The following is a 27,827-nucleotide window of genomic DNA, read 5'->3' on the forward strand; positions in this document are numbered from 1 at the left end:
TGACATCCTGCCCCATGATGTTCGTTTTCTTGAGGCTGATGGTTAGGCCAAATTCATTGCAGGCAGACGCAAACCTGTTGATGAGACTCTGCAGGCATTCTTCAGTGTGAGATGTTAAAGCAGCATCGTCAGCAAAGAGGAGTTCTCTGATGAGGACTTTCCGTACTTTGGACTTCGCTCTTAGACGGGCAAGGTTGAACAACCTGCCCCCTGATCTTGTGTGGAGGAAAATTCCTTCTTCAGAGGATTTGAACGCATGTGAAAGCAGCAGGGAGAAGAAAATCCCAAAAAGTGTGGGTGCGAGAACACAGCCCTGTTTCACACCACTCAGGATAGGAAAGGGCTCTGATGAGGAGCCACCATGTTGAATTGTGCCTTTCATATTGTCATGGAATGAGGTGATGATACTTAGTAGCTTTGGTGGACATCCGATCTTTTCTAGTAGTCTGAAGAGACCACGTCTGCTGACGAGGTCAAAGGCTTTGGTGAGATCAATGAAAGCAATGTAGAGGGGCATCTGTTGTTCACGGCATTTCTCTTGTATCTGACGAAGGGAGAACAGCATGTCAATAGTCGATCTCTCTGCACGAAAGCCACACTGTGCCTCAGGGTAGACGCGCTCGGCCAGCTTCTGGAGCCTGTTCAGAGCGACTCGAGCAAAGACTTTCCCGACTATGCTGAGCAGGGAGATTCCACGGTAGTTGTTGCAGTCACCGCGGTCACCTTTGTTTTTATAGAGGGTGATGATGTTGGCATCGCGCATGTCCTGGGGTACTGCTCCCTCGTCCCAGCACAGGCATAGCAAAAGCATAGCATAAGTAAAGCTTTGAAAAGTTACTTCATCCAAAATTTCCAATTGATTGTTATTGTTTAAAATACAGTATTTTAGCACAATTGAAAACCTTCAAGAAACAACAGGGGTCCAGTTAGCTCAGTTAGTTACATGATGGTGCAGAATGATGTCAATACTGCTGTAGTAGTTCACAGAGGCTTGCCTCCTTGCCTTGCCCCCTGCTTGCAGTTTGGTGACCCTGAAGCTACATATCACCAACTTGTCTCTTTCTCTAATGGAGAGAGATGTCTATGGTCCTTTTGGGACTACAGCTAGCACAAAAACAAACAAAAATAATTTGTTCACAGATACAAAATGTTACACCAAGGGGTTGTAAACAGACCTTTTTGTCATTATTTATAATCCTGATTTATCTATACAAACCTGGAACTGTTGTCACATTAAGGGGCACTTGCCTACTTACTAAATTGGTATCCAGGCCGGTGAGTCTAACATCAGTGGTAGGGAAACTATTGGAATAAATTCTGAGGGACAGGAATAATCTCCAATTGAAGAGGTAGGGATTAATCAAGGATAGTCAGCATGGCTTTGTCAGGGGCACATCGTGTTGAATTTTTTGAGGTGGTGACGAGATGTGTAGATGAGGCTAAAGCAGTTGATGTAGTCGACATGGACTTCAGTAAGGCTTTTGATAAGGTCCTGCATGGGAGATTGGTTAAGAAGGTAAGAACTCATGGGATCCAGGGCAATTTGGCAAATTGGATCCAAAATTGGCCTAGTGGCAGGAGGCAGAGGGTGATGGTCCTGTGACCAGTGGTGTACCGCAGGGATCGGTGCTGGGACCCTTGCTGTTTGTAGTGAACGTTAATGATTTAGACATGACTATAAGAGGTATGATCAATAGGTTCGCAGATGACACAAAAATTGGTGGTGTTGTAAATAGTGAGGAGGAAAGCTTCAGATTACAGGACGATATAGATGGGCTGGTAAGATGGGCGGAGCAGTGGCAAATGGAATTTAATTCTAAGAAGTGTGAGGTAATGTATTTTGGGAGGACTAACAAGACAAGGTAATATAAAAAGGGTGGTAGGACCCTAGGAAGTACAGGTCAGAGGGACGTTGGTGTACTTGATCACTGAAGGCCGCAGCACAGGTAGATAAGGTGGCGAGGAAGACATATGGGATACTTGCTTTTATTAGCCAAGGCACGGAATATAAGAGCAGGGAGGTTGTGATGGAGCTGTATAAAACTTTAGTTAGGCCACAGCTGGAGTACTGTGTACAGTTCTGGGCACCACACTATAGGAAGGATGTGATTGCACTGGAGAGGGTGCAGAGGAGATTCACCAGGATGTTGCCTGGGCTGGAGCATTTCAGTTTTGAAGAGAGACTGGATAGGCTAGGGTTGTTTTCCTTTGACTAGCGAAGACTGAGGGGGGACCTGATTGAGGTATACAAAATTATGAAGGGCATAGGGGAGATGGGAAGAAACTTTTTCCCTTAGTGGAGGTGTCAATAACCAGGAGGCATAGATTGAAGGCAAGGAGCAGGAGGTTTACAGGGGATTTGAGGAGAAGAATTTTCATGACGGCACAGTGGCGCAGTGGTTAGCACCGCAGCCTCACGGCTCCAGTGACCCGGGTTCAATTCTGGGTACTGCCTGTGTGGAGTTTGCAAGTTCTCCCTGTGTCTGCGTGGGTTTTCTCCGGGTGCTCCGGTTTCCTCCCACAAGCCAAAAGACTTGCAGGTTGGTAGGTAAATTGGCCATTATATAAATTGCCCCTAGTATAGGTAGGTGGTAGGGAAATATAGGGACAGGTGGGGATGTTTGGTAGGAATATGGGATTAGTGTAGGATTAGAATAATTGGGCGGTTGATGGTCGGCACAGACTCGGTGGGCCGAAGGGCCTGTTTCAGTGCTGTATCTCTAAAACTAAAAAAAAACCCAGAGGGTGATTGGAATCTGGAACAAACTGCCTGAAGGGGTGGTAGAGGCAGGAACCCTCACAACATTTGAGAAGTATTTAGATGAGCACTTGTAATGCCACAGCATACAAGGCTATGGACCAAATGCTGGAAAATGGGATTTGAATAGATAGGTGTTTGATAGCCAGCATGGACACAATGGGATGAAGGGCCTGTTTCTGTATAATTCTATACTATAAATGGTGCACATATCCTAATATCTACTATTAACAATGGAAATAAAAAAAATAAGCTCATAGAGTATGACTTTAAAATGGGGACTGAATTACATCTGTGTACCCCATGTCCTATAATCCCACTTCTGAAAACTACAGGAGATCAACTAACACATTATAACAGAGTAGATATACCTTTAAGGTACCTTATGCATCAGTCACAAACATCATAGAATAGTTACAGCACAGAAGGAGGCCATTTGGCACATCGTGTCTGTGCTGGCTCTCTGCAAGAGGAACTCACCTATTCCCACCAACGACCCCCCACCTTTTCTCTGTAGCCCTGCAATTGTTTTCTCTTCAGATAATTATCCAATTCTCTTTTGAAAGTCTCGATTGAATCTGCCTCCATCACACACTCGGGCAGTGCATTCCACTCACTGCGTAAAAGGTTTTTCCTTCATGTCACCTCAGGTTCTTTTACCAATTACTATGCCCATAACAGGATTCAAACCTGCAACCATCTGATTACATCATGATCCACAGAAACGTCAGACCATTAGGATACATGACCACATATTATTAGAGCTAAAAGTAAATTTCATTGCTGTGGGCTAATTCTGCAATCCCAGTGCAGAGACTGACTCACAGGGAGCATGTGGCAAAGAACTGTATTATAGCCCTGTTACTGATCCGTGCTCACTGTGTGATTGGCTTCCTCCTGACAGCATAGAATTAATCCTTTCACTTTCATTTCATTTATTAAAAGGAAGTTCCTGTAACATTTTCACAGAAAGGGTAGTGGAAATCTGGAACTCTCTGTCCCAAAAGACTGTGGAATCTGGGGGTCAATTAACATTTTTCAGGACAGAGATAGATGACTGAGATGGAGAAAAGGCAGGTAAATGGAGTTGAGGTACAGATCAGTTATTATCTAACTGAATGCAGAACAGGCTCCCTCAGTAAGGACAATACAAAAAGTAGTGGTTTAACCATTTCTCCTTGAACAAGCACCAATTATTTTGGCTAAACATGTTTGTAATTGTTGTTATCCATTGGAATAGTCACTAAAATTATTTAAAGGGATATTTTCCTGATGTTCAGTTCCATTGGAGACAGGTAGATTGTTCTGTACTTCATAATTTCTGCTTCTAAGGGCAGTCCATTTCTTGTACAAGCCAAAGGTTATTGTCATTGCTACGATTATTCCAATTGTTACAAATAAGATCACCCAAAGGCTGTTCCATGTTACATCTGTGAAAACATTAATAAAAGTACAAATCATTTATTTCAATATATTTATTATGAAACTCCTGATCATTTCCAAAATTCATAGTTTATTTGCAAGGAAATTTTTCATGGAATCTCTAGTTTGCAATATTCAACTATTTGCTGTATTTCAAGTTGTATTCTTCACCTCCTTTTATTCTCACCACACATGGACCATTCCTGATTACCTACACCTACACTCCATGTCCCTCTAATACCTTTAATTAATTTCTTCCTTTTTTCTATTCTCCTCCACTGTCTCTGATTTGTGATGCTGCTTGTCTGACATCCAGTATTAGATGAGCAGAAATTTCCTGCAACTAAGTATTGAGAAGATCAAAGCCTTTGTCTTCAGTCCTCACCACAAATACTGCTCCCTACCCACCAACTCCGTCCCTCTTACAGACCACAGTCTGAGACTGAATCAAACTGTTTTCAACCTTGGCAAACTATATGACTCTGGACCAAGCTTCCGATCCCATATTCTTTCCAACACCAAGACCACCTATTTCCACCTCCGAAACATCGCCTGTTTCTGCTCCTGCCTCAGCTCATCTGCTGCTACAACCCATGCCTTTGCCTCTCTAGACTCAAATATTTCGATGCTCTCCTGGTCAGCCTCCCAAACTGCACCCTCCTTCAACCTGAGTTCATACATACTGCTGTCCGCTTCTTAACTCGCATCAATTCCCATTCACAAATCATCCCCCTGTGCTCGTTGACCTACAATGGCTCCTGGTCCAGCAACACCTTGATTTTTTTTTAATTGTTAGCCATGTTTTCAGTTCCCTTCCTATTTCTGTAACTTTCTCCATCCCGACAACCCTACAGATCTTTGTGCTCTTCCAATTCTTGTCTCTTTTGGATCCCCGATTTTAATCATTCCATCACTGGCAGCATGCCTTCAGCTGCTTAAGCCTTACCTCTCTCAACAACAATAACAGCAACTTAAATTTATATAGCACCTTTAGTGTAATAAAACATCCTAAGGTGCTTCACAGGAGCATTATTTAAAGAAAAAATTGATACATCTCAGGGTCAAATATAAAACCAAGTTTACAAACAGTCTAGTTCAGCCTCAGACAGTTGCCAGAGAGAGGAATGGCAGTCATATGATGTTTGGGCACATGGCCAAATGCTTGGTCAAAAAGGTAGGTTTTAAAAGGAGGATAGGTTGCAGGATCGAATTCCAGACCTTTATTTTATTCGTTTGTGGGATCTGGCATAGCTGGCTAAGCCAGCATTTGTTTCCCATCCATAATTGCCCTGAACTGAGTGGCTTGCTCGGCCATTTCAGTGTCAACCACATTGCTGTGGATCTGGAGTCACATGTTGACCAGACCACCAGGTAAGGTGATAGATTTCCTTCCCTAAAGGACATTAATGACCAGATGGGTTTTCATGACAATATCACTGAGACTAGCTTTCAATTATTAACTATATTTATTGATTAATTGAATTTAAATTCCATCAGCTGCCATGGTGGGTTGAACCCATGTCACCAGAACATTAGCCTGGACTTCCAGTTTGCTAACTTAGTGACATTACCACTAGGCCACTATCTCTCCCCAGTCTGGTTTAGCCTCAGGCAGTTCCCAGAGAAAGATATGGCAGTGGCGAGGGAACAAGTTTGCAGCGGGGACTGAAGACAATGACTTTGGTCTTCCCAATATTCTCTTCTACTTTATGATATTCCTTAAAACCTACTTCATTGACCAAGCTTTTGGTCACCTCTCCTAATATCTTCTTATGAGGCTCAGTATTAAATTATTTTTCATAATCACTCCTGTGAAGCACCTTGGGATGCTGATTACATGAAAGAAGCTATACAAATGCACATTCTTGTTGTTGATATAAGGGTCATCCATCAAACAACTTCCTGTTTTTTTTTGAACAGGTTCCAGGATTTCACTGATACTTCCTCTGTTTGTTTGTCCCTACATTTTGCTTCCAATTCTATGAAAACTCTTGTTAATCTTCCATTTTTCTGCCCAAAACATTCACCATCCATTCTCTGCACAGATTTGACTGACCTGCTATGTTACAGCCACTCCTGGTTTTGTTTTACACTGTGATTGCCCCCCCTCACTATTAGAATTGAAGCCCAGCCATGTGATGCAGCTCACTGAGCTGCCAACACCCTGCACCATGACCGGCAGTGTGTGGATTCACAGCTGCAACTCCCCTGCTGCGGAGTTATTGCTCAGGCAGTCTGGGCAAACACAGAGCAGGAATAAGGCGCTCCTACACACAAAGAGAAACAAGTGGAAGGGAGTATCACTCTGGGCCATTCTTACTAATGTCCTAGAGGCCAGTTACAGAGCAGCATTGTGAGAGGCAGGCAGTAGTTTATCCATTTGTCCCATTACCAGCACGTGTGGAGTAGAACAGGAGTCTAAATAACTGAACTAAGTAAACCAAAATGGCACTCGGGATTTATTTGGGATAACAGAAATGCTGCTTCAATCCACAAAGGATTAATTATTTATTCTTTGCATTCTGACCAATATTACAAACTGACCTTTGATCCTGATGTCCACTTCCTTCTCATGAGTTCCATATTTATTGGTAGCTGTACATTTATAAATGCCTTGATGTTCTGATGTTGCGTGGGAAATATGGAGGACTCCAAGAGGACCATCCTGAATGTTCCTGCCATTACTGGGGGCTTCCCACTTTAATGTCGGCTTGGGGTTTCCATTGGAATTGCAGATAATTGTAACCTCATCACCTTCACTGAGGGTTACTGGAACCCCTGACATGGTTTGGTTATTTACTGATATGGTTGTATTTCGAGGTTTATCTGGAAAAGAGAAAAGGAAAAGATGAAAAGAGGCAGGAAAGGCACATCACAGGATCACTGACACAGCACCACATCAGTGCTTGGATTAGCTGCATTCCCAAACTTAGTCACATATTGTGCTCTCGTCCATCTTCAACAGCCAGTTCAGAACATCTGAATCCCTACAGTTGGATTGAAGTCCAGTGAGTGTTACTGCCTGGAATTTACTCCCACTCATCTGTCATTTTATAAAGCCAAAGTGAAATGCAGTTTCTTTGTGTAAATATAAACTCAACATAACAGCCACTCACTGGATCAGCTTGCCTCAGGTTATCACACAAACACACTGTTCACAGCGCTCAGAACAAAGGAACATTCAAAGAGTAAACTTCCTGCAATCTATTACTCACACAAAATGACTGAATTTACAGAGGAGTTTCTGGATCCATACTCATTGGTAACTGTGCACGTGTACAGACCACTATGCCACATTTGAACTGATGGGATGTGGAGTATCTCTCTGCTGAGTATCTTCCCATCTTTGGTCCAGAACACCTGGGGAGCTGGGTTCCCTGCACCATGACATGTTAAATTCTGTGATTTCCCTTCAATCCAGTCTTCTTGTGCTTTAAAGATCTGTGCTTCCATTGGAGCATATGTAAATTTCATTAGAATACAAAATTAAAACTTGAAATTGAATAACAAAGCTCAAATACTTTTCAGATCTTTCTGGTGATTTTATTTTGGTGCTCTCCAGATGTCAGTGCTCAGAATAAAACTGACTTCTCTGTGAAAACTCAGTGTCAGCATCAAACACTCCCAGGTCAAATAAAAAGCAGGATAAAGACAGAGAAATTCTCCCTGTACTCTGCGGACAAAAGCAAAAATTCTGAGTGTCACTTCTGAGAAATCTCCAAGTGATTTCTGCTTTACTCTTTCCTGTTTCTGAATAGCTGATTCCATTTCAAATTACCTTCAAAACTCATATGTCAGCCTCTGGTAATGGGAAATCCCATAGGAAGACTGTCAACAGTTACCTACTGTACCAGTCATGCCTGTATTTGTCACTTTGATTGATATTTATAACGCTGAATGACCTGTCATGCAACGTTAGTGCGAGCCCAGTCGTGAAACTATTTTTGTGTTTGAAGTCAGCTGTGTGTAAGCCTGTGGCTCCATTACAGATTCATTGGGTGGCAATGTAGAATAAATATATTAAAAAGCCTTCAGATAGCAGCCTTTTTAAACCTCCCTGCACTGAGGCCTTTCCCCCAAAGTTGTCATTGGATTCCCCCCCTGAACGAAATGGTGCCCCCCTCAGATATTGCATCAGGTTCCATATCCTCAATATTCCTGCACAGAAAATGGGAACTAAGAATCCACAAGGCATAGGTTCCTTACACTGCATGTTTCCCCCAAACAGAACACTACACTCCAGGTTGAACTCAGGGATGCTCATTCCCATGAAGCTCTCGCTGCTCCCTGTCTCCTGGCTGTGGATTCCTCATTGCAACGTGAGTTTAAATTCCCTGTGATTCTCCATTTCTCTGCTGCATTCTCATTGACAAAGCCCTTAACCCATTTTACCCACCTGCAATTACACCCTCTTGCCTCTGTCTCTTAGATCTATTCAAAAGTCAAATTGCACAAGAATGTTAAAGAGACAAACAACAGCAGTAATAACAGGAGGGTGGGCTAGATGAACCTCTAATTTGTTTCCAGTCTGTCACTTTCTCTGCTTCTATGTTTTTCTATTTTACCATCACAATATCGTATCAGACAAAATAGGATCATTTCTCCCCAGAGTATTTCTCCGTGAGTGCTGGACAATTACATCAGTTTTTCTGCAGTATTTATGAACAAGATGTTAGCTATTCAGTCTTCTGTGTTGTTGGAGGTCAATCATCTGAGCTCCAGGACAACACTGCAGGAGTTCCTCAGGGTAGTGTCCTAGGCCCAACCATCTTCAGCTGCTTCATCAATGACCTCCTTCAATCATAAAGGTCAGAGGTGGGGATGTTCGCTGATGATTGCACAATCTTCAGCACCATTCGTGACTCCTCAGATACTGAAGCATCCGTGTAGAAATGCAGCAAGCCCTGGGCAATATCCAGGCTTGGGCTGATAAGTGGCAAGTAACATTCACGCTATACAAGTGCCAGGCAATAACCATCTCCAAACAAGAGAGAATCTTACTATCTCCCCTTGACATTCAGTGGCTTTACCATCACTGAATCCCCCACTATCAACATCCTAAAGTCTACCATTGACCAGAAACTGAACTGGAGTAGCCGGATAAATAGCGTGGCTACAAGAGCAGGTCAGAGGCTCGGAATCCTGAGGTGAGTAACTCAACTTCTGACTCACCAAAGCCTGTCCACCATCTACAAGGCACAAGTCAGGAGTGTGATGGAATACTGTCCACTTGCCTGGATGGGTGCAGCTCCAACAACACTCAAAAAGATCGACACCAAACAGGACAAAGCAGCCCGCTTGATTGGCACCCCATCTGCAAACATTCACTCCCTCCACCACCGACGCACAGTGGCAGCAGTGTGTACCATCTACAAGATGCACTGCAGCAACACACCAAGGCTCATTCGACAGCACCTTCCAAACCCGCGACCTCGACCAACTAGAAGGACAAGGGTAATAATAAGTAAATAAATGCATGGGAACTCCACCACCTGCAAGTTCCCCTCCAAGTCACACACCATCCTGACTCGGAACTATATCGCTGATCCTTCACTGTCACTGGGTCAAAATCCTGGAACTCCCTTCCTGACAGCACTGTGGGTGTACCTACCCCACATGGACTGCAGTGGTTCAAGAAGGCAGCTCACCACCACCTTCTCCAGGGCAATTAGGGATGGGTAATAAATGCTGGCCTGGCCAGCGACACCCACATCCCATGAATGAATACAAAAAAAGAATGTTGCTCTGTGCATTATTATCTCCATTGAAAATGCTATTCTAGCATTCTTCATCTCCCATTTAATAGATCCTATTAATATCCCTCATGTTACAACAGCCCAGTACGGCTCAGCTTCCAATTGTTCCTCGCTTGTTCCTGTGGAAGTGTCTGGCCTTCACTTAGCATCTCACCCAATGGTCTGGTCAGGACATGTACCTTGCTATATGGGGTCCCAGGACACACGTTCACATGATTGCAATCTGTGGTCAGTAATGGACAATGTCCCCACACAGCCCCGTCCTGTGTTCTGCATTCTGATCAACCTCAGAGACAAAAATGCCACTGGAAAGCAGGATAAATGCGATGAGACCAATTCTGTTTTTTTCAGGACTAAGAGAAGGGTCAGTATGAGTTTCATTGGTCTCCATTTGAAATTGAAAAACCTCACTAACTATTTGTAACCAAAATGATGCAACTTACACAGGACGTGGAGGGTGTCAACCTGTTTTTTAACACGGCTTGTTGACGGATCTTGAAGTTTCAGTTCAGCCTCGCAGATGTACTGCTGTCCATCCAGCTTTGCTTCTGCATCCACAGTATAGTAGATACTGAGCCCAGTACTGCTTGATTCATTCACTAATATGTCATTTCTGTTCTTCAGACTGAGTTGAAGTTCCCCTGAGACATTAAACACACTGCAGGTAATATTAACTGGGTTTCCTTCAGGGCTGATTGGTACTTGGATTTCAGGGTCAGGAAAAACTGTAAAAATAATAGAGAAAAGTTGTTAGAAACACTCCCAAGCTTATCTTGCAGCTGCTCAGTGTGAAAATTCATCCTGGAGCCTTGATCTGTTGTGCTGTTTTATCATTGATCCATATTACATGCCTGTGCCACACAGACACATCCAGCTACTCCACTGACTAGGGGTAGGTAGGGAACTTTAATCACTTTCTATTGTTACAATCAGGTGTGGAGATGTCGAAAGGCTCCCCTCTTGTCCCTCTCCTTGTCTGACTGCAACTGTGTATATTCCCTTTTAAACTGTGGATGTGTTTCCCAATTCAGTGCGTATTTACCCTTTATGTGCTATGACCATAAAAGAACCAATCTGACAGGTTTTCTTGAACTTAAACAAGAAAGAGGTTAGGTTATTTTACTTAAGAATCTAAACCCAATCTAAGTGAAAATAATAAATTACACTCCAACTTTCACTCATTCACGCGCACACACACCCAGAAGAATCACACACACACAAATAGGTTATAGAGTCGAGAAGAGTTTCATTGGATTAGAATCCAGAACAAATAAAAATAATATACAGTCTGTGAGGTCTGGTAATTCAGTTGTCTTCCGGATGAATTCACGATTCTGAAGTCTCTGGTTGGTAGAAGTGCACTTGCAGCTTGTTTAGGGTTTTCTTGGAGACAGTGATGTAGGTGGCTTTCTCCCCCGGATTCTCTGTCTGCAGCAATGGTAGACCTCGTTGTTCGACAGTTGCAGACAGGTTTTGAAACTTGTAATGTTACCTGGAGAAAAAGAGAGCGAGAGATACCCACTGGGGTCTTGCACTGGTTAGCTCTCAAAGCCTGTCTGCTCCATGTAACAAAAAATTTTACGTTCACTCAGACTGGGGAGACTGTCACATGGTTCCCTCAGTATTCATTTTTTTCTTTAATGAGGTCTGAAGTCTGAGAATCCCAAATCTCTGAGTTTGTATTGGTTCAATGTTTACCCCCGGAGGTACATCTCCATTGGTGACTGCTCCAAAGTGGCTTTGGACGTCCTGCTAACAAGGATTATACTGGATAATTTACTCAACTGTCCAAGCCATTGTTCTGGATGGGAGCTTTTCACACGTGTGTCTCCACTTCAATGTCCTGGAATGTGAGGTATTTCAATCCAAATTGTGGTGGCCAACTTAGCTGCCGTTATTTAAATGTTAAATGTAGGATTCTTGCTTTCCTTTTTCAATGTTTAATGCAGGTTTCCAAATGATAAATTAAAAGTCCTCATTCAGCATAGCATGTTTTCTTGACACAATGACCATCTGATATGTGATTTTGTTAGTGGAACAGGTTTAAAAAATCTGAGATCATACTCTATCCTCAGCAGATATATTCACTCCTCATCACTGAACACAACTCATTTATCTCATTACATAATTATTTCTTTGTCAAGATGAGACATATTATTGTGTTTACAGTCCAAACTGTTATGATCAGGTGAGGAGGGTTCGCAAGGGTCCCTTCTTGTCCCTCTCCTTCTTTGACCGCAACAGCGTTTATTTCTTTTTAAACAGTGGATGTGCTTAGCACTTCAGTGAGTGCTTAACCTTTTACCTTTGTTGTGATCAGAAAAGAACCAGACAGGTTTTCTGGAGTTTAAACAAGAAAGAGGTGAGTTTATTGTACTTAAGCAAAAATCCTGATTTAGATAAAATAATAAACTACGCTGCACTTTCACTCACACGCACGCACACACACAGGAGAATCACACAGACAAATAGATTACAGCGTGGAGAGGAATAGTTTGGTTTAGAGTCCAGAACAAATAAAATTCATATACAGTCTGTGATGTCTGTTAATTGAGTTGTCTTCCAGCTGAATCTGGAATCTAGATGTTCTTGGAGACAGTGGAGCAGGTGGTCTTCTTCCTGGGGGTCTTTGTCTTGGATCTTTCCCAGCCAGCAGGCAAGCTTCAAATGCCCAAGGTCACCTCGAGAGAGAGAAGGAGGGAGAGAGGCACCCCCTATGGACCCTGCACACATCAAAATCTCATGAGCTTGTCCTTTTGCAAAAGAGTGCTGGTTTTTTACAGCAGGGGAGGCAGTCACATGATTGTGCACTGTCCTCGTTAGCAATTTAATTAGATTTAAGTCTAGCAATTTTCAATCTCTCTGGTCTCATTGTTTCAATGTTTACCCCCTGGAGGTACGTCTCCATTCATGAATGCTTCAAGATAGCTTTGAAAGTCCTGCTAATGAGGGTAATACTGGATGATCTACTTGACTATTCAAGCCATTGTCCTGGATGGGAGTCTTGTTAGACATGCGCCTCCAGTTCGATGTCCTGGACTTTGAGGTATTTCAATGCAAATTTTAGTGGCCAACTTGGCTGCCAATTTTTTTTAAAAGTTCAATGTCGGATTCCAGTTTTCCTTTTTAAAAGTTCAATGTCGGTTTCCAACCGATTAATTACAAAGTCCTCATTCAACACAGCATGTTTTCTTGACAACACTATTCAGTCACTTGTTTCATACACCTTTATGATCCTGGAATATCAAGTGTCAGTAATATTCCCTTATAATCAGGAAATATCGGGTGCCTCTAACACTTTCTCATGATCTTGGAATACCAAGTGTCACTAAGACATCTTAAGCTGCTTCTCTTTGAGTATCTGTGAATATGCAAATATTTCAAAACTTCCTAACTTGTCACTCAACGGAAGGGATTTTATTGTTTAAAGTAAACCTGACATGCTGCAATTTTGACTATCTTGAACTATCAGAACGCTATCTAATCATAATGCCTCCACAACCAGAATCCTTACCAAACACCTCAATGAAGACGCTATCATTCTTTGGTGGAACTGATGGATACTCCTCAAAATCTGCTGTACAGCCGACTTCCATCAGACCAGCCACCTGTGGTTTCCATGTCGTTGTTGTTCGGACAGTATTAGAATTTGGCCTTGTTGTAACTGAATTCAGTTCTTTACCATCCTGAAACCACCTGACTCTCATCTTCTCAGCAGGATAGACATTTGGGACCTCACATGTTAACGTGGCCTCTTGCTTCACTTCTATGGGCCTCTTGTCAAGGATTCGAGGTGGATCCAGAAAAGCTGCAACACAGACAAGGAATTCACTTCACTTTGATTTGCTGTGCTGTGATTCAGTTGCTATTGGACAGAGTGGAAAACTGACCAGTACTGGTATTCCCCAATACACACATCCCAGGAGTCTATCACACTGTTCACTGAGAGAAAACTGGAGCCATCATCAGGAGATCACATACTTTATTTTTTAAATTAATTCTTCCTACTCTTCAGGCAGCCCTAGTATCTAAATCTGCTACTTTTGTGCCAGCCACTATGAGTGGTACAGTCTGATGCATTCACTGACTAACCTTTATTGTGATCTTTACTTGTATCTGCCCACAACATCCCAGTTGAGGCTCAGACCTCAGTGTGGGTGATTCTGGGTGTAAATCTTTCAAGCTTTTTTGCTGCTCCTGCATGGAGAGATTGACTGATCTGCTCCTTGACCATCACCTCTACTGACCACTATGAGGTGTGCAAAGCTGTCACATGAGTTTCCTTCAGACATCCCTGTCACTATTAGGAAGCGTCTGGCTGCCATCTGGCAAAAGCAGGAGAGTGATAATATCAACATGTGGGCCATCCTGGAGATAAACATACTTTGCACCAATTTGTTTGTTGCAGAAGAGTAATCAAGCACAGGGAAAAGCCATTTGGCCCAGAAAGCTCATTTTACTAATGGCTTATCTCTGCGAGCCTAGTATTCTAGCATTGCCTGAAAGATTGTTGAGTAAAAGATACCTACTATGATCTTCTTAATCTAAAATAAAATTAGGTTTGGCTTATCTATAGCATTTAATATTTTATGAGGGTGTCCTTTAGCCTTTCTCTCTACATACGTTAATTGGCCATTATAAATTGCCCCTAGTATAGGTAGAATGTAGGGATAGGTGGGGATGTGGTAGGAATATGGAATTAGTGTAGGATTAGTATAAATGGGTGGTTGATGGTCGGCACAGACTCGGTGGGCCAAAGGGCCTGTTTCAGTGCTGTATCTCTAAACTAAACTAAACTGCAGAGCTCATCTTGACACCAGGAATCAGACAGGGGCCTTGGATGATATTTTAGCGTAAAGTTACTAAGATCTTAGGTTGGGCCTGTACTCTCTGGAATTTAGAAGAATGCGAGGTGATTTCATTTGAGACATACAAGATTCGCAGGGTGTGGTTTGACAGGGTAGATTCTGAGAGCTTGTTTCTTCTGGCTGGAGAGTCCAGAAATAGTGGCCATAGGATAAGGGATCAATCACTTCAGACTGAAATAAGGAGGAATTTCTTCACTCGAAGGGTTGTGAATTTTCCGGATTCTCTACCCCAGATGGCTTTGATGCTCAGTCATTCAGTGTATTCAAGGCAGAGATAGAAAGATTTTTGGGCCATTGTTTCACCACCATGGCGGAACTCCCAACGTTGGGACTCAATGCGGGTTCCAGACCTGCGTAGGTGGTCAGCGAGACTGTGACGGCAATTTTACAGGCAGCGGCCAATTAAGAGGCTGTCACCTTGATCGTATTGAATGGCAGGACAGGCTCAAGGGGCCGTATGGCCTACTCCTGCTCCTATTCCATATGTTCTTATGTCTTGCAAATACTTTGTTAACCCATTCAAACTAAGCTTTGTGCATGGCCTTGCTGGTTAAAGGATTTGCAGTAATTTACTGAAACACTTTCGACAAATGAGAAAACTGCATATTTGAAGTGGGTCCAAGATGAACAATTCTTATCCAACACATTTTGTGTTATGGATAAAACAGGAGCTAAATCAGAAGATTCCCTAAATTGCTTCCCATTGTTTATTCTCTACAAATTATGGATAATTAACCCATTCTTAAAAAGAGAACATTTCTTGTTCAAGTGGAACTTACAGTAAGTTTGCAGAGTCACAGAGGAGTTTGTGATTGGTTTTGTGGTGTTTGAGCCCAAGTCCACCTCTGCCAAGCAGGTGTACTCCTGTCCATCACCTGACATACTTGCAGTGAAATTGAAGATGTTCCTCAATCTTTTATCGTCATCCGGGAAACCTTCTTCTCCTGTGAAATTCCTCTGAACAATCTCACTCCCTCTCAGCCATGTGAGTTTGAGTTTATTGTTTGGATAGACCCTCGGACCAATACACTCCAGACTATATGTCTTGTTAACTTCCAGCACTTCAGGAGGTGATGTAATGTTTAACTCTCGATCTGTTAAAAGAAGTTAACAGGAATCATTGAAACAATATGTATCTGAACACAACCAGTTTACTCCTCTTTCCCCTCAACATATGTACATTTCACTCAGCAAGTAAAATCATCCATGTGTGCAGTAAAAGTTATCCCAAAAAAATGCCTGTGGTCCAATGAGCCCCATACATTTTTTGTTCAGCGATTCTCTTCAATCAACACTAAACCAGCAGCATTTTTCTAGGATTCCGATTAAAAGCACAGATATTAGCACTGATAGTTTAATATTTTAGTCATTGCCATCAGAGAACAGAATGATACAGCAGTTTCTGTGCTGTAAAACTCTATGACTCTATGAGAAGGAGGCTATTCTGCCCATCCTGCCTGTGCTGGTCCTCTGTACAACCATCCAATCAATTCCACACCCCTCCTCTGTCCCCTTAAAACTCTTCCCCTCAAGCATCTATCCAATTCTCCTTTGCAAGCCACCATTGAATCTTGGTTGCGGAATATTCTAGTTGAGTTTTCCAGTTCAGGTGTTTACCATGAACCTCAATATAGGCCTTCGACCAGTAAAATACAGGATTCACTGTGGCAACTCACCAAGGCTTCTTAAACAGTGCCACGACCTCTACCACCGGGAAGGACGAGGGCAGTAGGTGCATGGGAACACCACCACCTGCAAGTTCCCCTCCAAGTCGCACACCATCCTGACTTGGAACTATATCACCGCTCCTTCGTAATTGCTGGAACTGTCAAAATGCTGGCCCTCCCTCCCTAACAGCAATGTGGGAGTGCCTCCACCACACAAAATACAATGATTCAAGAAGGCGACTCAGCACCACCACCTCCTTTTCAGTTAAGATTCCTCCACCACCCCCATCCCCACCCACCCAGTGTGAATTATTTTAATGTAAGGTAACTGCCCCTCAATGTTGATCACCGAAACAGTTGGCAATAGCTGGAAATGGGATCCCAAACAGGGCACAGCTTTGACTACAGTCAAACCGAAGTGACTGTGTTTGGATTTGCAAAAGCAGAAATTCTTGAATGTAAATATGTTTTTCCGATGGAATTGCTTCTATAAATTGCATTCCAACATTCAGATTGCCAAGTAATTTTACAGCGCTCGTGGCCATACGTATAACCCACTAATTCAACAGCAACCTGGTTTTCATTATATTCCACCCATTTTCTGTTATTTTCCCACAATATTTCTTCCTGTCCTATGTCACCTTCTCCTGAGATCCCCAACATCACATATGCTAGTTTTCAGCCATTTCGATTCAATCCATATGATATTAAGAAATGGCTGAAGGCACTGGATACTGCAAAGGCTATGGGTCCTGACAACATTCCGGCTGTAGTACTGAAGACTTGTGCTGCAAAACGAGCAGTGACCCAGCCAAAGTGTTCCAGCACTGCTACAACATTGGCAGCTACGCAACAATGTGGAAAATTGCCCAGGTATTGTCCACAGAAATCAGGACAAATCCAATCCAGGCAATTACTGCCCCATCAGTCTACTCTCAATCATCAGTAAAGTGATACAAGCTGTATTCGACAATGCTAGAGAGTGGCACTTACTCACCAATAACCTGCTCAGTTTGGGTTCTGCCGGGACTGTTCATCTCCAAACCTCATTATAACCTTTATCCAAACGTGGGCAAAACAGCCAAATTCTAGAGGTGAGTTGAGAGTGACTGCTCTTGACATCAAGGCAGCATTTGATCATGTTTGCCATTAAGGAGCCCTCTTAATATTGAAGTTAATGGGAATTGGGGGAATATTCTCCACTAGCTGGAGTCATACCTTACATACGAATTAGGAGCAGGAGTAGGCCACTCGGCCCGTCGAGCCTGCTCCAGTATTGAACAAGATCACGCTGACCTGATTGCAGAAAGGAAGATGGTTGTGGTTGTTGGAGACCAATTATCTCAGCCCCAGGACATCACTGCAGGAATTAAAAGCTAGTCTAATGCCGTCCTTACCTGGTCTGGCCTACATGTGATTCCAGACCCACAGCAATGTGTTTGACTCTTAAAATGCCCTCTGAAATGGCCTAGCAAGCCACTCAGTTCAAGGGCAATTAGGGATGGGCAATAAATGCTGGCTTAGCCAGTGACACCCACATCCCACAAACGAATAAAAAAAAGCCATACCGTTCAACAAACTCTTTAAACTCTGTGGAGGTGAATTAAGTTCCATTATCATCTATCACCCTTTCCAGAATCCCTTGTTCAACAAACAGGACTCGTACTACTGTGGTGATTGTTGTAGTTCTCAAATCTTTTACCTCGCTGATTTATGAATAGTAATCTCCTACTATAAGGTACCATTCTTAGTTGTGCGTGAATAAGTCAGCTCCCAGTATACCATGTTCTGGGAAGTATCCCCCTAGCCATCATCTCTTTTTTGAGCTGGGTATTTCTATACATCTGGCACACATGCATGTAGATACCATTTTTCAATGTCCTTGTAGATGCCTATCTGACTCTAAGCTTACACTTCTCCATTCCCATGCGGCCTTCATGTGTCTTCTGGAGAAGTTCTCTCTGCATTGTTTTGGGTAGAATGATTCTGGATCCGGCCATCTGAACACTGTCTTCTAGTGAGATGTCATCTCTGATTAACCAATACTGCTGTATTCCTGGATGTGTTTGATGCATCTTATCTGGCCATCCCTGAATAACTTGCTCAGAAAGCATCTTAACTCTTCATCTTTACTGGTCTCATCTCTGTTTGACTCACTTTTGGTGATGTCACATTCACTAGGTGTGATGTATCTTTATACCTAGATCTTTTACCTCGTGTTTCTCATGTGGCAACAGACGAGATAGATATTTATCAGCACCATTTATCTTTCTGGCTTGTATTTCAGAATGAAATCATAACTCAGAAGCCTCGAGAACACCTTTGTAGTCTTGCTGATACTCCCACACAGACTTTTCTTGCAGATACGTTTTAGTGGACGATGATCACTCCCCACTATGAATCTTTTCTCGTAGAGTTTTGTATGAAATTTCTTGCATCTTCAGACCACTGCCAAAAGCTCTCTTTCTATGTTAACATATCTGATCTCAGCTGATGTTAGAGCTTTGGATGCTATCAGCTTTCCTTCTTGTACTAGGGCTGCTCCCAGTCCTTTTGTAGAAGCATCTAGTTGCAGAGTGATGGGTTTGCTGTGGTGTCGTGTGACCAACTTGTCTCCTCGGATATTACTCCGTTGCGTTTACTGAAACTCCTCTCATGTGACTCTGACTATTGGTACTCAACATCTTTCATCAGCTCTTGTCGGTTTGCTGTGTGCTCTGGCATGTGAGGGATGAAAGAGTTTATGTACTGGACCAAGCCAAGCAAACTCCTCAGCTCTCTCTTGCCTCGGAGCTTCCATCTCAGAGATAGTTGTGATAAAAACAAGAAATGCTGGAATCACTCAGCAGGTCTGGCAGCATCTGTGGAAAGAGAAGCAGAGTTAACGTTTCGGGTCAGTGACCCTTCTTCGGAACTGACAAATATTAAAAATGTCACAGGTTATAAGCAAGTGAGGTGGGGGTGGGGCAAGAGATAACAAAGGAGAAGGTGTAGATTGGACAAGGCCAAATAGCTGACCAAAAGGTCATGGAACAAAGGCAATGTGTTAATGGTGTGTTGAAAGACAAAGCATCAGTATAGAATAGGTGTTAACGGACTGAATATTGAACAGCAGCAAGTGCAAACATGAAAAGAACAGGAGGTAAGCAAACTGAACAAACTAAGATGAAATGAAGTAAATGCAAAAAAAAGGTTGTAAAAAATGTAAAAAAGAAAAAACTAAAAATGAAAGTAAAATGGGGGGCTGTCATGCTCTGAAATTATTGAACTCAATGTTCAGTCCGGCAGGCTGTAGTGTGCCTAATCGGTAGATGAGATGCTGTTCCTCGAGCTTGCGTTGATGTTCACTGGAACACTGCAGCAATCCCAGGACAGAGATGTGAGCATGAGAGCAGGGGGGAGTGTTGAAATGGCAAGCAACCGGAAGCTCAGGGTCCTACTTGCGGACCGAGCGGAGGTGTTCCGCAAAGCGGTCACCCAGTCTGCACTTGGTCTCCCCAATGTAGAGGAGACCACATTGTGAGCAGCGAATACAGTATACTACATTGAAAGAAGTACAAGTAAATCGCTGCTTCACCTGAAAGGAGTGTTTGGGGCCTGGGATAGTGAGGAGAGAGGAGGTAAATGGGCAGGTAATACACCTCCTCAGTTCGTTAACATCCTATCTGTACTAATGCTTTGTCTTTCAACACACCATTAACATATTGTTTGCCTTTGTTCCATGACCTTTTGGTCAGCTATGTGGCCTTGTCCAATCTACACCTTCTCCTTTGTTATCTCTTGCCCCACCCCCACCTCACTTGTTTATAACCTGTGACATTTTTAATATTTGTCAGTTCCGAAGGAGGGTCACTGACCCGAAACGTTAACTCTGCTTCTCTTTCCACAGATGCTGCAGGACCTGCTGAGTGGTTCCAGCATTTCTGGTTTTTATTTCAGATTTCCAGCATCCGCAGAATTTTGCTTTTATATCAGAGATAGTTGTGACTTTTTCAGGACTCAGCTTGACTCCATCAGGTGTGTACACCATTCCAAAGAACTGGCATTCTGTCACCTTTACAATGCATTTGTTTGCTTGATCCCAGCTTTTCTGGTTCTCTCCATGGCTTCATGTAGGTGGTAGTTATGGTCTTTCTCATCTACACCATCAACCGGGGTATCATCAGGTATGCCGATTGCTCCTTTGCATCTCCTGTGTGTCTCATCTATTTTCTTCTGGATCACATCCTGGCTCACTTTAAGGCCAAAAGGTAGATGCAGGAATTTGTACCGCCCAAAGAGTGTGTTGAATGTTGTCTGGCTCCCAACGATCTTAATCAAGCAATTTAGAGGAATCACTACTCTACTCCAACACCGGAAGAGATCATGCTCCATCGTTGAATACATTTAAGGCTGGAATAGATATGCTTTTGGCTTCTCTCTCACTATGATGGAATTTACCCAATCTGTCGGCTCTGTGACTCTGCCAATCACTTTATTTTCTTCCATCTCTGATATTCTCTTTCGAGCTTTCCTTTTAGCTCTATTGGTAATTTACGTGAGGGTGAATCACTGATTTCATCTCTGGGTCAACTCCACTTTCCTGCTTGCTACCCATACCCTTGATTCCCTGCGAGACCAAAAGCCTACCTATTCCAGCCTTAAATGTATTCAACGATGGAGCATCCACAACCCTCTGGGGTAGGGAATTCCAAAGGTTCACAACCCTTTGAGTGCAGTAATTTCTCCTCATCTCAGTCCTGAATGATTGGCCCCTTATCCTGACACGGTGTCCCCACATTCTAGATTCCCTGACCAGCAGAAACAATCTCTCAGCTTCTACCTCATCAAGCCCTGTCAGATTCTTGTATGTCTCAATGAGATCGCCTCTCATTCTTCTAAACCCCAGAGAATATTGGCCCAGTTTACTCAGCCTGTCATCATAGGACAACCCCCTCATCCCAGGGACCAAGTTAGTAAATCTTCACTGCACTGCCTCCAGTGTAAGTATATCCTTTCTTAAATGTGGAGACCAAATCTGCACACTGTATTCTAGGAGCGGTCTCAAAGCCCTGTACAATTTTAGTAAGACATCCTTCTTCCTGTACTCCAATCCCCTTGCAATAAAGGCCAACATGCATTTGCCTTCCAAATAGCCTGCTGCACCTGCATGTTAACTTTGTGTGTTCCTTGTACGAGTACGCCCAAGTCTCTCTGAACATCAACACTTACCAATTTCACACCTTTTAAAATAATATTCTGCTTTTCTATTTTTATGACCAATGTGTAAAACTTCACACTTCCCTACATTATACTCTATTTGCCATCTTGTTGCCCACTCACTTAACCTGTCTATGTACTGAAGATATGTGCTGAATTTCTCAAAAATCTTGTCCCAGTTTTTACTACCATTCTCATTCATTTCCCAGCTATTGAAGAGATCTTATCCTTTCTCCCCTGTCCACAGAAGGCTGTAGCTGACCTTTTCCTCTTTCTGGGGCGTTTCAGAAAACGACTGAATGTCAATTTGCACTTTTACTTAAACTTTTCGAATGCTTCCACAACGTCATTGGCTCCCATTTCAACACAGGCTGGAACTGTGTGTTCATTGCTGTGGCAGCGGCTGACTTGTTTTACACACGATTTACACTTTTGTTTTCTGGTACTACCCATTTCCCACCAGTGCAGGTCAGTACCTCACCTAATACACTGCAGTACTATTCATAGTCTAAAATATTTCACACTGCCTTCCACCCTACTTAAGATTCTGCAATCAACTGTTAGAACAAGAGTTTTCACTTACTGTATACTGTGACCACCTTTTTCTCCTCCTTCAGCTGACGACCGTCTGATTTACAGATTACACTGCATGGTGCTGCAAAATCCCATTTCTGCACACTCGGGAAATAATCTGTGGACCAGTTAGTGCCATTTCTTCTGTTTGGATGTATCCCTGATTTATATTCCACTGTCATTATCGGTTCTGCACATGTTGTACTGCAGTTCACCTCTAAAGAATCTCCAAATTCCACAGCTGAGGGGTTTGTGTCAATCCAAACCTCAAATCCAGTTACACTTGCTGTCAGGGAAAAAACTCACAGTAAACATGGGATATGGAATCCATTCAATATAGGACCTGTTAAGAGTAACTCCCTGAAATAATAGCACATTTCTAATTAACCCAACAGGCAGGTTGCTTTTTGAAAGCAAGACACATATTCTGTGCAATTCATAGAACCATAGAAATTTACAGTACAGATGGAGGCCATTCAGCCCATCGAGTCCATGCCAAGCGAAAAAGAGCTATCCTGCTTAATCCCACATTCCTGCTCTTGGTCTGCAGCCCTGTAGATTACAGCACTTCAATTGCATCTGTGATGAGGGGTTTTGCCTCTACCACCCTATTGGGCAGAGATTTCCAATCCCCCCACATCCTCTGGCGAAATGATTTCTCCTCAACTCCTCTCTAAACCTGCTACCAATCACTTTAAATCTATCCCCCTGATAATTGTTTCTCTGCTCAGTGAAATAGGCCCTTCCTATCCACTCTATCTAGGCCCCTCATGATTTTACACATCTCAATTAAATTCCCCCTCAGCCTCCTCTGTTCCAATGAAAACAACCCCAACCTACCCAATCTTTGCTCATAGCTAAAATTCTCCAGTCCTGGCAACATCTTTGCAAACCTCCTCTATACACTCTCAAGTGCGATCACATCCTTCCTGTAATGCGGTGACTAGAACTGTACTCAGTATTCTAGCTGTGGCCTAACTAGTGTTTTATACAGTTCTCGCATCACCTCCCAGCTCTTATAATTTATGCCTCGGCTAATAAAGGAAAGTATTCTGTATACCTTCTGAACAAACTTACCTACCTGTCCTACTACCTTCAGGGATTTGTGGGCATGCACTCCAAGGTCCCTCTGTCCCTTTACATTTCACCGTATCCTACCGTTTATTGTGTATTCCCTTGCCTTGTTTACCCTCCCCAAATGCATTATCTCACACTTCTCTGGATTGAATTCCATTTGTCACTTTTCTGCCCACCTGTCCATTGATATCTTCCTGCAGTTTACAGCTTGCTTCCGCACTATCAACCACACAGCCAGGTTTTCCATCATCTGCACACATCTTACTCATACCCCCTATATTTAAGTCTAAATTATTTATATGTAGCATGAAAAGCAAGAGACCTCATACTGAGCCCTTCAGAACCCCACAGGAAACAGCTCTCCAGTCACAAAAACACCTTTCAACCATGATCCTTTGCTTCCTGCTACTGAGACAATTTTGGATCCAATTTGCAACTTTCCCTTTGATCCCATGGGCTTTTACTTTTCTGACCAGTCTGCCTTATGAGACATCGTCGAAAGCCTTGTTAAAATCCATCCAAACTACGTCAAATGCCCTGATCAACCCTCCTTATTATCTCCACAAAAAATTCAATCAAGTTAGTCAGACTCTACCTTCCCTTAATAAATCCAAGCTGACTATCTTTAATTAATCTGTGCCTTCCTAAATGATGATTTATACGATCTCTCAGAATTTTTACCGCTAATTAGTCCACCTACGAGTTTAGGCTGACTGGCCATTTAGTTGCCCTCACTGCACCCCTTGCTGTTACTGCATCAATATGATATATCAGCCTATTTTTTGATCTCAAATATTGGCTTCTCTTGTTCACCTTAATCAAAGTGCTCTGAAAGGGGTAGATCTTACCGACAACCTGCACTGAACTGTTGTTTGAGGAGGTGACATCCCAGATTAGTGGAAGAAACTAGTTGACATAGAATCAGAGAATAAGGAAATTGTTTCTATAGGCACTCACTGAGCATCCAACAAGCACTGTTCCTCAGATGTGATGCTCACAGGAGGGGACAGCTGCTTTATTCTATCTTAGACCAATTGAAATAACCCTTAGTAACTCCAGACTGAGGCCTGCCCTCTAAGTGGACCATGCACCTAAATGTTGGGCAGGAAATCCCGGAGCATCTGTCAGCCTCAGCCTTGAAAAGCCACAGCCAGAAGGCTTTGAATGCTTTAAATCATCCTGCGGTTAGGGAGGAAGTGGTGAAAAATTGAAACACAAAACTGCCTGGATTAACTTTCACCTGCCCTTGGACCTCCACAGAACTCCGGTGCACCTGGCTTAATCATTGCATCAGCTTTGATCAAGCACCCCAAAGCTTGAGAACTCAACAGTTGTAAAAATAAGAGAAAGAATTTAGAGGCTGGGCATGTCCACTTTCACATTATTGAAAAGGTTATACTGGGTCCAAGCCTGCTACAGCCACAGATCCAGTTGAATCCAGTGCGGAAATCACAGGGCAATGGGAGCAAAATTCGCGTCCATTGTTCTGGAGAATGTCAGTTTCCTGATGTGGGAAGAGGAAATCACCACCGCACCCACCCCACCCACCCCAAGCAGAATATGATCAGCCACCAACTTTTCTGGACCTCGAGGAGGTTGCACTTTAAAAGCACTAGATCTGGTGAAGAAAATGCAGGTATAGCCACCCAAAGAAGCACAGTGGTAGGAAAAAGTAGGACGACTTGTGTGCATTATATACATTGTTGTAGCAGAACAGAAATGTGCGCTTCTGTTGCGGTTTGCTATTTCTAGAGGTTAGTGTGATGCAGGAAAGGTGATTTTAGTGAAATGGAAAGAGGGCATTTTTAATAAAAGGTGGCCAATCTACAAATGGCAGTCTTCCAGACAGCAAATTGAAAATCTGTCCCAATGTAGGATACTGTCTAGAACTTCTCTTCCATTCCCCAGCACACAAAACAATAAACATGGTAGAAAATAGTAACCGTCAAACTGACAAAGTACATTGATCACAAGGCAAACTAATATTATAAATTCACCATCTGTAGGACTGATTTAAGGTACATTTACGAATGAAGCGAATCCCTGACTGTCTGCCTGTTTTTGTTTCATTTCTATCTTTCTCATCGTTATTTAGATTGAAATTTCTATTTCCTGTTCTCAAACTGAAACTATTCAGTATGACGGGTAAGCAGTAACGGTTGATCACAGAATAAAACTAACAGCTATCATTTTAACTGGATGAAAACCATATAATACTACTTGAATCTATGTAAATAAATAAATATTGCGTATATTTAAAAGCATTTTACCTACCTGTTAGAATAAAAAGTAATGTGAAAAGCCAATTACATTCAATCGGCGAAGTTATTCTAAAATCCATCATTGAATTTCTGAAGAATATGTGGTCTGTATTTACTATGATCCTAAAGACTTTAGAGTCATTGAATAAATCTAGCTTAACTCTCCGCGCTGTACCAATTTATTTGTGGACTGACTGAGCACTTGTGTTCAGTGTTGTCGGTGAATGAGTGATCGACCACCCCTTCCGGTGATTAACCCCCAACTGCCAGTGCGGGGAATTTCCACGCCCAGTCTGTACTTGTCAATCTTTCAAAAATCTATCCACCTCACATAATGCTGAATAATTATTGAACATGTCATTCACTAAAACCACCAAACTACTGACCACCTAACTTCTCCAGTGGTCCCCACATTAACTACATTGTTAACGGTTGTCTGTCTTTGGGTGCTGTGCCTCTCTCCTTTATGTGTGCTGTCATCATCCTTCTCTTTAGAAAAAACAACCCTTGACCTCACAGTCCTTGCAAACTAAAGCGCCATCTCCATCCTCCCTTTCCACATCAAAGCTCTTGAATGTGTTGTTGCCTGAAGGTGAAAAACACCCTTAATTTTGGTCTGGACAAGACAACCAATTAAGCCAACAGGGCACTTAGATAGTAAGTCCAGAAAATATATTCAAAGTAAAACCATGCATAACAAACCTAGGCAAATAACTTTACAACTCTCGCAGGTGATGTGAAGACCCCCTCAGTTTACCTGGTCTAATAGTTCTTTTGTTCTCCACACTATGTCTTGGTTTTCTTCTACTTCTGTGAATCTTCTTGGTCTCTGTGCACCAAAACCTGACGAGACTCCTGTTTTTAACCCCTTTCCGACCATCATGCACCCCAGCAATCAGGGGCAAGCTGGCCTAGGAATTGTTTCTAGCTATTACAAGCCTTATTAGATTGTTTTTTAATTATGACTTCAAATTGAGATCAGACACCTGGGAAACATGAACAAAGGAGTACTCATACTGTCCAACACTTTGGCTGAAATATTGTCTCTTCTGCACAGAACTTCATTCATTCTCAGAGATACCATCTGATTAATGTTGCCTTGAACTAACAAAGGGTTACTTGGAGTCCATAATGCCTTGCTTAATATGGATGGCCAGCTGTTCTGACCACAGCAGAGTTAAAAAGAACTGAATGGTTAAACTTGTACATAGCTGATTAATCAATACATACATAACTCAATCAATGTTCTAGGATTAATTGTGACTGATTGATTTCTTTTCGTACATTGATATAAAATATAGTGGTAGATAAAGGGGAACCAGTAGATGTCGTATGCTTGGATTTCCAAAAGGCATTCAGCAAGGTGCCACACAAAAGATTAATATGCAAGATAAGGGCTCATGGAGTTGGGGGTAATATATTAGCATGGATAGAGGATTGGTTAAGGGACAGAAAGCAAAGAGTATGGGGCATTTTCCAGGTGACAGGCTGTAACTACTGGAGTGCCACAAGGATCTGTGCTAGAGCCTCAACTATTTACAATCGACATTAACAACTTAGACAAAGAGACAGAGACTAATGTATCTAAGTTTGCTGATGATATTAGGTGGGAATGCAAGCTGTGAGGACACAGAAAGGCTGAAAAGAGATGTAGACAGGTTAAGAGAATGGGAAACAATGTGGCAAATGGGGTATAATGTGGGGAAGTTAAGCTACTCACTTCGGTAGTTAGAATAGAAAAGCAGATTATTTTTTAAAAGGCATGAAACTTGTAAACGTTGATGCTCAGAGGGACCTGGGTGTACTTGTACAAGGAACAGGGAAAGTTAACATGCAGGTACAACAAGCAATTAGGAAGTCAAATGGCATGTTGGCCTTTATTGCAAGGGAATTGGAGTACAAGAATAAAGAAGGTATGTTACAATAGTACGGGGATTTGGTGAGACCACATCTGGAATACTTTGTGCAGTTTTGGTCTCCAAATTAAAGAAAGGATATTCTTGCTTTGGAGACGGTACATCGAAGGTTCTCTGGATTGGTCCCTGCGATGAGAGGGTTGTCCAATTATGAGATGCTGAGTAAATTAGGCCGATGTTCTTTGGAGTTTAGAAGAATGAGAGACGATCTCATTGAAAAAGATTCTGAAGGGACTTGTTTCTGCTGGTCGGGGAATCTGAAACACTAGGGCCCAGTCTCAGGATAAGGGGCCAATCATTTCGGACTGAAATGCGGAGAAATTTCTTCAC

The 27,827-nt window shown here is 42.6% G+C and overlaps 1 protein-coding gene across 3 annotated transcripts; it reads right to left on the minus strand.

The window, feature by feature from the left end:
• Positions 1 to 338: 338 nt before the first annotated feature.
• On the minus strand, positions 339 to 25,824 carry LOC137355791 (intercellular adhesion molecule 5-like). 3 transcript variants are annotated; one of them, XM_068021306.1, is made up of 7 exons: positions 25,595 to 25,824; positions 22,254 to 22,529; positions 15,689 to 15,898; positions 13,451 to 13,744; positions 10,380 to 10,661; positions 6,725 to 7,006; positions 339 to 4,188 (listed from the first exon to the last, which is right to left on the minus strand). In XM_068021306.1, exons 1-7 carry the CDS (start codon positions 25,662 to 25,664, stop codon positions 3,983 to 3,985), a joined length of 1,620 nt encoding a protein of 539 aa, XP_067877407.1. In that variant the 5' UTR covers positions 25,665 to 25,824; the 3' UTR covers positions 339 to 3,982. The 3 variants fall into 3 exon arrangements, with proteins under 3 accessions (XP_067877407.1, XP_067877406.1, XP_067877405.1); XM_068021305.1 differs by having other exon boundaries at positions 15,584 to 15,898; positions 25,631 to 25,823; XM_068021304.1 differs by having other exon boundaries at positions 15,584 to 15,898; positions 25,595 to 25,823.
• Positions 25,825 to 27,827: the final 2,003 nt, after the last annotated feature.

The sequence above is a fragment of the Heterodontus francisci genome, chromosome 43 (assembly GCF_036365525.1).
Source record: "Heterodontus francisci isolate sHetFra1 chromosome 43, sHetFra1.hap1, whole genome shotgun sequence".
In the NCBI taxonomy this organism is placed as follows: Eukaryota; Metazoa; Chordata; class Chondrichthyes; order Heterodontiformes; family Heterodontidae; genus Heterodontus; species Heterodontus francisci.

What these genes read in the sequence shown, in the direction of transcription:
- LOC137355791 (XM_068021304.1), bottom strand. Translation starts at nt 25,664, where the DNA reads ATGATGGATTTTAGAATAACTTCGCCGATTGAATGTAATTGGCTTTTC. An exon ending in AAAGGTGGTCACAGTATACA is followed by an intron (nt 15,899 to 22,253) that starts GTAAGTGAAAAC and finishes TTCTTTTAACAG; the next exon opens with ATCGAGAGTTAAACATTACA. An exon ending in TGACACCCTCCACGTCCTGT is followed by an intron (nt 7,007 to 10,379) that starts GTAAGTTGCATC and finishes TCTCTTTTCCAG; the next exon opens with ATAAACCTCGAAATACAACC.